This window comes from Zerene cesonia, chromosome 13, assembly GCF_012273895.1.
Source record: "Zerene cesonia ecotype Mississippi chromosome 13, Zerene_cesonia_1.1, whole genome shotgun sequence".
NCBI lineage: Eukaryota > Metazoa > Arthropoda > Insecta > Lepidoptera > Pieridae > Zerene > Zerene cesonia.
The window spans coordinates 2,821,953-2,832,511 of NC_052114.1; the positions used below are offsets into that span (position 1 = coordinate 2,821,953).

The 10,559-nt window shown below is 34.2% G+C and overlaps 1 protein-coding gene across 6 annotated transcripts in view; it reads right to left on the bottom strand.

Moving 5' to 3' along the window:
- Positions 1 to 1,171: 1,171 nt before the first annotated feature.
- LOC119831169 (transcription factor cwo) overlaps positions 1,172 to 10,559 on the bottom strand; it is a 29,550-nt gene continuing 20,162 nt past the window's right edge. For 2 of the 6 annotated variants that reach the window (XM_038354443.1, XM_038354444.1), the window contains exons 3-9: positions 9,331 to 9,514; positions 8,261 to 8,422; positions 6,409 to 6,603; positions 5,750 to 5,940; positions 3,431 to 3,595; positions 2,880 to 2,970; positions 1,172 to 2,541 (exon numbers count right to left, since the gene is read on the bottom strand). In XM_038354443.1, the coding sequence (XP_038210371.1) occupies positions 2,348 to 2,541; positions 2,880 to 2,970; positions 3,431 to 3,595; positions 5,750 to 5,940; positions 6,409 to 6,603; positions 8,261 to 8,422; positions 9,331 to 9,514 (1,182 nt within the window). In that variant the 3' untranslated portion in view covers positions 1,172 to 2,347. The remainder of the gene's footprint in view (positions 2,542 to 2,879; positions 2,971 to 3,430; positions 3,596 to 5,749; positions 5,941 to 6,408; positions 6,604 to 8,260; positions 8,423 to 9,330; positions 9,515 to 10,559) is intronic. The other 4 variants (XM_038354446.1, XM_038354448.1, XM_038354445.1 and 1 more) reach the window with 3 other exon arrangements.

Genomic DNA, 10,559 nt, shown 5'->3' on the forward strand with positions numbered 1-10,559 from the left:
ATAAACTATTAGTCTCCTGTCATTGCATACAGTAAACAACTAAAGTCACAAACCACCTACGCGTATTGAAATTATAAGTTTCTGTAATTTCTTTTTCGTTACTCTAAATACAATAAAAAGTAGTGAAAAACCATCGATAAAAACCTCTGTTACTATTTTCTGAAGAAAATTTGTTTATGTATATGTTTCGGCATATGTTAGTAGCTTGTTACTGTGTTTCGGTCGGTGAGTGCTGGAGCTGGAGAGCTGTATCTTTATCTTCTCCAATCCTTCATTCCCGTCGTCAATCCATCCTCCTTACCCCTTGAAAACGCATTTGTAGCGTCCCTATCTCTGCAAATGTTCATTGGCGGTGGTGAACGCTTACCATCAGGCCAACCACCAGCTCGTTTGCCCGCAATTACATACAAAAATCTTAAAATCAAACTCTATATAACTAGCCATTAGTAATACGACTGTACAGTATTATCTGTGGAAATATCAAAGGCTTTCCAAACGATCTTTTTATTATTTAATTTTTCCCTCATATAGTGTGGTAATTTGTATTTTGTACACATCTTGTTAATTATTTTACTGGCTACATTCAATGATTGCTGAACATATCAGTAATTATTAATTGTTTGATGTGACAAACTACAACGGGAGGTAGACGCAGGTTATATCGAATGCCAACTGTCCAGGTGGGTAGCACACAATCAGCAATAATATTATTGTACTAATGGTAAGTGGAAGCTGGTATGGCAATTCATTCGCGAAAACAGTGATAACCTCAGGTATTTGGTAGGTATTTACAATCTGCTTCCCTTACTTTTTTTATAATACCTACCTGCATGCAGGTCAATTTGCAAATAAAACAAAATTTATTGATTTGAATATTTTTAATTCTATACATAACAATAACATCTTTTTAATTCACTGGATACATTTAAAACAGAGAAAAATCTTGTTAAACTACATTTTTACTATTAAATAATATCTGTTTAAACACACAATCAATCTTTAGTCAGTTTTTTCGAAATTCGAATAAAACAAAACACTGGCCAATGATTAGTCAATTCCGAATTAAATTATACAGATACTAACATAACGTTAATCCAATTTGTCGCTTGAATTCAATTACACATGGGTTGCCATTTTTTACAATGGCCAGATTAACACTGCTTAATTGCAATGATAAAATAACGCTTCGTGTTCCTCGGTTTCAAAATTAACCGAATTACATTTCACTAGCAATCAGTTTGTACTTCTCGCGATTTTTATAAAAAATTGCCCCACAAACTAATTCTCCATCATTCCGTCAATTACAACAATGTTAAACAATAACACCCGTAATGAATACAGTATATAAATTGAATATTGCCATCAACAAAAAAGAAATGTCTCAGATAATTTTCAATACATCTTAATATATTAAACATCTATAAACTAACGCTTAGTCTTATAACAAAATAATGTTCGAAAAATTATATGCCAAGCATCACCAGAGATCTTGACTAGGTACATTCTTATTATCACAGCCGGAACTAGAACACCGAACGTCGCCCCGCCAAGTCTTATGCAGTCTTTTCTTCAAACTCACCGAATATTATAACAAAAATATATATATTTAAGTAAATATGTACGTATATATGCATAATCACCACTTAAACTTATTTTGTCAGTTCAATTTACATTTTATTTTAGACACCTTAAATCCGTAATATAAAATAGGCATTTACAGTTATCTTACGCTTTCCACAAAGAACAGGATTTAGTTATACAATTTTTTTATTGGATAGATAATATAAAACAATTTACAGTTTATTTATAATAATTTTGTTATGGGCCAGCAATTTTAGCTGCCAATTTAAAATCGAAACGTTAATAGTAATAGATACATATATAATTAATTTAATTTATCCATAAAGTTTAAGTAAACTTTAACCTGTTGGTGTATACAATAATAACGTTGTCTTTCTGGGAAATGTATTGGTTTCACGCACTCACCATTGTTCATAAAATATTATTTCCTTCTTTTTTTATTGTAATTTGAATAGTGTAATCAGCTTTTAATAACATATATTTTGTTTTTAGAAATATTTCCCGTTTAAATTAAAATATAGCTAAAGCCAAAAGCTTAATTTAACTTTCAAGAAGGGTATCCATTTATATGTAATACGTAATGTTCGATTTAAATTTTCGCAAAAATACACAATACCACACAAAAACAAACTATTATCAACAAAAACTTTACATATGACGTTTAAAACGTCACACAATTTCATACAGACTAAACAAAAGTTTTGGCTTTAGCAATTAATTAACAACACTCAGATTTATTTTGATAACATTTAACACACATTATATTTTATACGGGCCTCCAGTCCCTCTCATTCGGTTCTCTCTTCACGTGATAGTTGAGGCACGGCTGGAAGTTGACGTGTATAGTGACAGGATGCAATGGCGCCGACAGGTGGACTGCGCGTGCGTCAAGTATGTCATACGGGCCGAGGTGTCGCGACAGACATGCGTAGTCAACGCTTAACGGAACGTAGTATTTACCTGGAAGTATAATTAATGTTTAATGTAACTAGCTGATCTATCCGGGTGCGCCCGTTTTGTGAGTTTTCAAATTTTTTACAATAAGTATTTCCAGGTGGATGTAAATCCCACAAAGCAAAAAAATCATTAAAGTCCGTTCAGCCGTTCTTCAAATACAATTTTCGTAATGTTTAATAATGGATTGCTATTGTATAAATTACTAGGGATTACATCGCACAGCTTCACTTGGGTTAAACCGAGAAGAAGTCATAAAAATAATGCCATTTAATGTTAGTAAAAGATTTTTACTTATTAAATAAATTACTGGAATATTACTGATTTCGCAAATATTTAAATACCTAGTGCGTTAAGTGCGAACACGGGCACAAACTGCGTCGGCGGCGGCGGCTTGTCGTACTGGTGGTGGTGGGGAGACTCACTCGACGTGTCCTGAAATTAATATCAATTTAAAGTTAAAAATAAAGTTACACTGTACAGGTGTTCGGGCGCTGGTGTTTATACATATATGCTCAATTGAACTTCTAGTTTTATATATGCTTAAAAATTCATAAAATCCCCGACGCATTTTTTATCACATAAATAATTAATAAACAACTCTATGTGCACACGAACGAATAATGATTATGTTTTCATAGATACAATGCCCAGATTTAGCAAATATGTTATGCTGGCTGTGCCAAGCCAGAGCTGTAAACAAAGAGTTAAAGAAAGAATGAAATAAGAGCAATTTTGTATGACGTTTTTATTTTGTTTAATAATTTTTTATGTAATGAGCGAATGCAAAACAATAAGTACCATCCATAGTACACCATTGGTGGGACAAACTGTACATTTTTTCTTTTCATGGAGTACAGGGTTGTCTCCATCCATGATATGATGAGTTATATACCTGCGGCGAAGTGTCCCTCGCGTCCTCAGTGGAGCCCGAGGCGGAGGTGGAGGTGGAGGGCGCGGGCTTGGCGGCGCGCCGCCGCTTGTGCGAGTACGCCTTGGTGTGCGCGTGCGCACCCGCCTGCCCGGCGTGCTTATGTGAGTGCTTTGTTAAACATTTGCTCTTTGGAACAAATGTTTGTATTATAATTAATCCTATTGATTTTATATCATATGCTACGAAATCAATATTTATCAACAGTAATGTTATTATACACAAGGAAAGACTTATTTGATTGTTTCTATTGATTCAGGCTCCGAAAATAATGGGAGCGATTTGAAAAATTATTATTTTTTTTTTGAAACCAGGTCTAGGAGCTAGGACGAGCGGCTGGTAATATATAAAGCTGTAAAGTTTGTTTGCTCGCTTGAACGCGCTTATCTCAGGAATTATTGAGCCGGTTTGAATGAAATTTGGAACAGAGACAGTTTGAGACCGGATAATATTATGTTAGTTTTTATTTCGGAAATCCCATCGCATCCCATTCGAAAAACCCCGGACTGTTTTTTTCCTTTGAAGAGCCAGTATGCAAACAAATACGAAAGCTAGTGAGGATTGATTTATGTATGTTTGTTACTTTCACGCGAAAACCATTTAACGGATTCTGTTGAGACTTGGCAGTGCAGCTACAGAAATACTAGCTTTTGCACACGACCTGACCTGACGTGTGTGATTACATAATATTATATACTATACGATTTAACTTTACGAATAGAATCGATTCTGCGCCTGCGAACTGGGAATAGATATATATATGCATAAAAATATATTAAAAAATCAATGTAAAAAAAAAATAAAAAAAAATATGCAACTATCAGAATTCAGTCCTAAGTACCAATGTACCAATTGCACAACTCACGAGTGCCAACCCTAACACTGAAGTCATCCGATGTCTGACTGGTAAACTCGGCTTAAATAATTGTGAATTTTTATTAATTATTTTAAAAAATCTTTAATGAATATCAAAATATGTCCATTGCGGAACCCTAATACAATTGACAGCCATAAAATGAGATCTTAGACATAAAAATTTGCAATTGAATTTTTTTTTTTAATTTTTATTTCGTTAAAGGGTAGAAAAAGTACACGTGGAAAGTATACTGAAGTAGTTAAGTATCTTAAGCTACTTAAAGCTGGTAAGGCTAACGAGACAAGCTCAGTGGGAAGATAATCAGCTCAGGTGAACTGTTGCATGGCCTCTATAAAATACTGTCAGTATTTTATATTATATATTTAGTAATGGCAGTAAAAAGAACCCTTTCTGGTCGGGTAATGTTAATCATATTTTATATTTGTAGGTAATGTTAATTCATATACAAGTCGCGGAAGTATTCGAAACTTCATTTTCAATATTATTACGCATAAATAGTTTACATGTGTCAATTAGAATTAATCATATAGGTAAATTAATTTAAAAAAATACGTCTTATAAAACGAGGAATTTTGTGTTTGAAAAACATTATAATTCATTTATATTTTTCCGCAATATCATACTATGATAATTATATTAACTTTCAAGAAAATATTTTTTACATATTATACTTTTGCAGGAAAACAATTCTTAAAAGTTTAAAGCTTCTAATAATTTCATATAAATAACAAATAAATCTAAATTAATGAGTCTTCAGGATCTTGCTAGCATTCTATACATGTATGTAGGTGTTTATTTTTTTATTAATCTATCGGCAAGGTTACTCGCTTGGTTGCGTTTTACCTCAACCAAAGTCAGCTATCTCTCGGCTGGTTGTATATTCCCGCCTGTACCGGGCACCGGTGTTAGCCGCAATCGTAAATAAATAGCAGTGTCTTGTTCTATATGAATGGGAAAAATCTTTACATCCAAATTAAAAATTTGATGAAGTTAATTCATTCGTTTCATTGGTATTGGACAATAATGAAATAGTCAATTTAATTGACAAATAATCACAAGAGAAAGTTATAGCATTTATGCCTAAAAAGTATGGTATGCTGTTAAGCAACGGATATCATTCAACATCTAAACGAAAGCAAATGGCAAGTAATAAAAACATAAAAAAGCAAATATTGACAACAATTAAGATTAAAAAACATACTTATCATGCTTTACCATCGATTAACCAACATTAGACCCATCATGATAGTATTATTAAATAACATACTACATAATATAACTAATAAAATATTATGTAACACAGTATAGTATAATACCAGCAATGAATTCAAAGCCCCATCCGAATTCTATTTTCCAAATCCCCTACCAAGGACCACATTAAACCCCCCGTACCCCAAAAAACTCACCTCCGAGTCTTGCGATCGAGAAAACCTCCTCTCTATCGAGTTCTTGAACTTGTAGGAATGTAGATAGTCCTCTCCGTGTTCGGGTTTGCGAATCTTCCTCAGAGTGGGTTCTCGTTTCAACCTTCCGTCCAGCGGTAGAGGCTCTGGCTCGGCCGCCTCTGTACTCACGAGAGGCGCCGGGGCGACTAACACTGTAATGAATATTATGGAATATAAGTAACAAAAAGATATAGAAAAAATTAGATCGTGACTAATGGAGAATCGAACGAAAACACATATGAAAACGAATTCTCTCGTTTTCATGTGTACATAGGAACAACTCATTAAATAAAATACTATTGCTTCATCATCACCATCATCATCTTAATATGTATAAATCACATGTCATGTCGTATGACTCCGAAACTACTCAACCGATTTTAATCAAATTTGCACACAATGTGCATTTTGATCCAACATAAAAGATGGGATAGTTCATATTATTTCAATTACGATAAAAGACCATCCGGGCGGAGTCGAGTAAGGTAGGTAAAACTTAGGGTGTACTGAAATCTATTCCTATTTAATTTGAAAGACTTCAAATTCAACCTCAATTTCACAATTTTCATAATAAGAGTAATGCAGCTCAGCCAGATCCGAGCATCAATATAAATACAAACCTCTATCACACTCCATGGGGTAACTCGGTTCCACTGTCCTCTCCGGCTCAAAGGGTTCCCTCGGGAAGGCTGGCGGCGGCTCCGGCTGCTGTATGACGCCCTTCACCGCGTAGCTGTGGGAACTGCTGGACGAGCTGGTGGTCTCTGATGAGGATCCGGGGTGGGATCGCGCCTTGTCCCGGGGTAACGTTTCGCCTGTTGTTGGAAGTTGGGACATGTTAATGTTATTGGTATAAGAGTATTATGGGTTCGGTATAATACAAGCTTAGCTAACTTAAATGATGATGGACTGATGATAAATGTCGTAGATTCGGCTCGTTCTGTCTCCAGGTGCTGTGGTGGATCAAATTGTGTAAATAAAATTAAACACGCTCGTCTAATTTTGCAACATTCGACTATAGAAGTAAAATATATAAGTCCCACTGAAAGTCGGTTACTAATCCTTTCGTTTTTTTCTTTTAATTGTTAAATATTGCAGATAGCGTAGAATACACAACAGCTATATATTTATAACGGTTGAACTTAGATACTATTTATAAAACATCTTATTTTATAAGAGAATAGATGTTCTTCTTTATTTTTTGATTGTTTGTATTTTAAGTTAATTACTTTAGCTAAGGTTTAGCTTTCACTTCAGACGTTTATGAAATCTTTATTAAAATTTTAATTACAAAATTTGCCTTAGGGTTCTTAAAGGACAAAGAGTAGCAAAATATCATTCTACATTTTTTTGTAAAACCATTGTTCGTGTTAATAAAGTTGCCTTATCGGTGTCGTTATATTAAAGTCATTTATTTTTGGCTTCTTTTATCAGATTAAGGCACAAGACTATTATGTAGAAATGTGATCTTTATTTTATAATACATTTTTTAAAACGTTGCATCACCAATCAGTTTTCATCCCTAATCCATTTATTCCTTTATAAAAGAACAGAAGGCAACAAAATATTATTATAAATGAATACCGTTAGTATTTCCCATGAGCGATATATCTTTAATTTCTTAGTTGTAGTTTGTAGTAGTCGACTACATAATTACATATCTCTTCATACCTATTTCCATTTAATTTTGCGTGATCGTCATGTGGACAATGTCGAGGTGCTGATCTGCCACTTTATTTAAGTTGCAACTTTTTTTTAAATCCTATCCTAGTATCCTATCCTACTTCCTACTAATATTATAAATGCGAATTATAAATGCGTTTGCTACTCTTTCACACAAAAACTACTGAACCAATGACCGATTGCAATGAAATTTGGTACGTAGACAGCTGGACAACCGGAATAACATATAGGCAACATTTTATCCCGATATTCCTACGGGATACGGCCTTACGCGGATGAAACCGCGGGGCGCAGCTAGTAATATTATTAATGCAAAAATTTGTGAGAATGGATGTATGTGTATGTGTATGTTGGTTACTCTTTCACGCAAAAACTACTGAACCGACTGCAATGAAATTTGTGTACGTAGATAGCTGGACAACAGGAATAACACATAGGCAACTTTTTATTCCGATATTCCTACGGGATCCGGACTTAGCCGGTCTTAATATAAAAAATCTAAAGCGCCATCCATAAATAACGTCTCGTGAATTTAAGGTTTTTGTGACCCCTCCCCCATAATTTAAATCATGTTCGATTTTTTTTTTAATTTTGTATCTTTAACATGCCACATCACAAAGCTATTAATCCCCCCCTGTCTCTCGTCACCCAAAGTCGCATTTCAGTGACCCTTCCCTTTAATGATGTATTGTATTTTTTTATGGATGACATCTAATTACATTAACGAGCTTGATGAGATGTTTGCCTAAAATAACCCAATAGGAGGGATTCCTAACGTTATGTACTTACCCTTAGTAACAACATCGCAATGCCTCTGCAAATGCGCAGCTAGCTGGACGCAGAGGCCATCCGCTGGACCGAAGCCCTGCACCTCGACTAGGAAACGCACGGCCTCGCCCAGCGCGTCCCCGTACCCCGCCTTGAAGTCCTCCACCGCTTGCCGCTCGGCCGCTATAAACAACCAGCCTTCACCTTCTGACCAACTCGCGGTTATACCCCCCTTCAGTACGACCACCCGTAATATAACTGCTTGTTAGTACAAGTTGTTACGTACACTCGGATTTGTTAACATTATCTACGTTCCACGGTATTAATCTTAAAACAAAATCTATATTTATCAATGGAAGCTTGTATGGAAGCGAATCGCTTGAAATAGAATCGATAAAAATTTACCTACTAAATATCAATAATGATTTTGATATTTATTAGTGTAATATATTTATAGCTATCGTCTATTAAAGTCAATTGCCGATTTTATAAGTACAAATCTTGATTGATTTGTGACATCGAATCCAATTCTTAGAGTCGTTAGTTTTAATAATATTGAAATCCGAAAACAAACTTTTTTGCCGAGTATTATATGTAACTAAGGACTTTATTAAATTTAAAAGTAAAGGTCACAATGTCAAACCATTACTATCTTATATCATTCAATACAAAAACTGCGTTCTTATACGTTGTTCAAATGTATAGATGACATTAATATTACTCATTATTGAAACTAGTCTTGCTGCGTAATCGAAACAACATTTGGCAAGAGCGATGATAGTTCCATAGAGAACTATGTTACATACTATTATCTTTATTAATTTCTTTGAAATCCCCATAAGATAAACTGCGCAATTTATTTGTGTAAACGTTCTTTTAAGTATCATATATGAAACATTATTATTGCATTAAATATGCCTATTGCGGAGACATGACACATATACGGTAACTTAGATGAAAAGCAAAATTTACATAACCGTAAAACGAAAGGCGTTATTAGTACCTTATCTTCTTAAACTTAGAAGAATATACTATCCTTATAAAAATAATAGTAGAAATAGAATAATTTTATTCTAATACTTGGTACGTACCATTAACACGTTCTTGTAGGAACTTGAGGTGGCGGATAGCCATTTCAATGATTTCAGTCTTTTCAACTCGGCCGCGGCCTTTCTTCAGATATTCCGGTGGTATCAGCCTGGAGAGGTCCGCGAGACAGTTGTTCATTCTGTCCCGACGCCGCTTCTCGATAATTCGATGTGACATCGGGTCTTGCTGTAATGATTTATGTATTTTGTTAGACTTCTACGTGTGCATTCATTTAATTCTCTAATTTGGTGCGTATTTTGAACTAGAATAGTAATCCTTTAATAGTGATACTTCTTTAAATGACCCAGTTCAGGAATTTCAAAATTACCTTAATGTCTAAGCTTTTTCAGGACTTAGCTTGCAGACTAAACTTAGAATAATGATTGGAATCAATTCAATAACTTTTCATAGGATAATTCCCTAAAGTCACCAATTAAATGATGCAAAAAAGAAATATAAAAATACATTAGTTATAATTTTCTGTACGAATAAAAAATCGATACCCAAATCTTCCCCGTTATAAATTCTTATAAGATGTTAGCATAAAAAATAGGGGTAAGGTTACATTAATTCGCACCTTCCTAAAAATTAGCATGATTGTTGGGAACCCTATTATACACAATTTGTCAATTATCAATAAAATTATACAAAAATGATTCATCATGCAATTATCTATAAAATTTGTTCCTACACATTTTTTCCTAAGAATCACCATTTCGAAGATACAGCGATGCAAAATCTTGAAAAAGTTGTATTCTTCATAATATGCATGTCAATTACCGTAATATACTTTACAGAACGATAGTATAAGTAAAAATATTTACTTTCGTAGCGTATACATACATATTATACAGTTGTAAAAATATAAACTCGTAAAAAAAACCAGTCCCTCATTTTATATGACCGTACGGCCTTGAGCAACATCTGTCTGCTATTCCATTGTCCACGTGGCGACGTTCGTATACCTAATTCTTTTTTGAAGGGCCTTGCTAGAATCTAGATAGAATAGTATTAGTCTCAAGCATTCTTTCGTAGTAAGATCACGTAGGATACACATTGCTTGTATTTTCAAACAATTTGTGCAGTTTTGTGTTTGTAATAGAAATGTCCGAGTTGTGCTTTATTTGTAATAAACATTTGACCGAAAGTGAAACAGTTACTGTTGATCGTGGCCTACAGACATTAATTAATGCAAGTATTGAAAGAGGTGATGAATTCTCGGAATACCTGA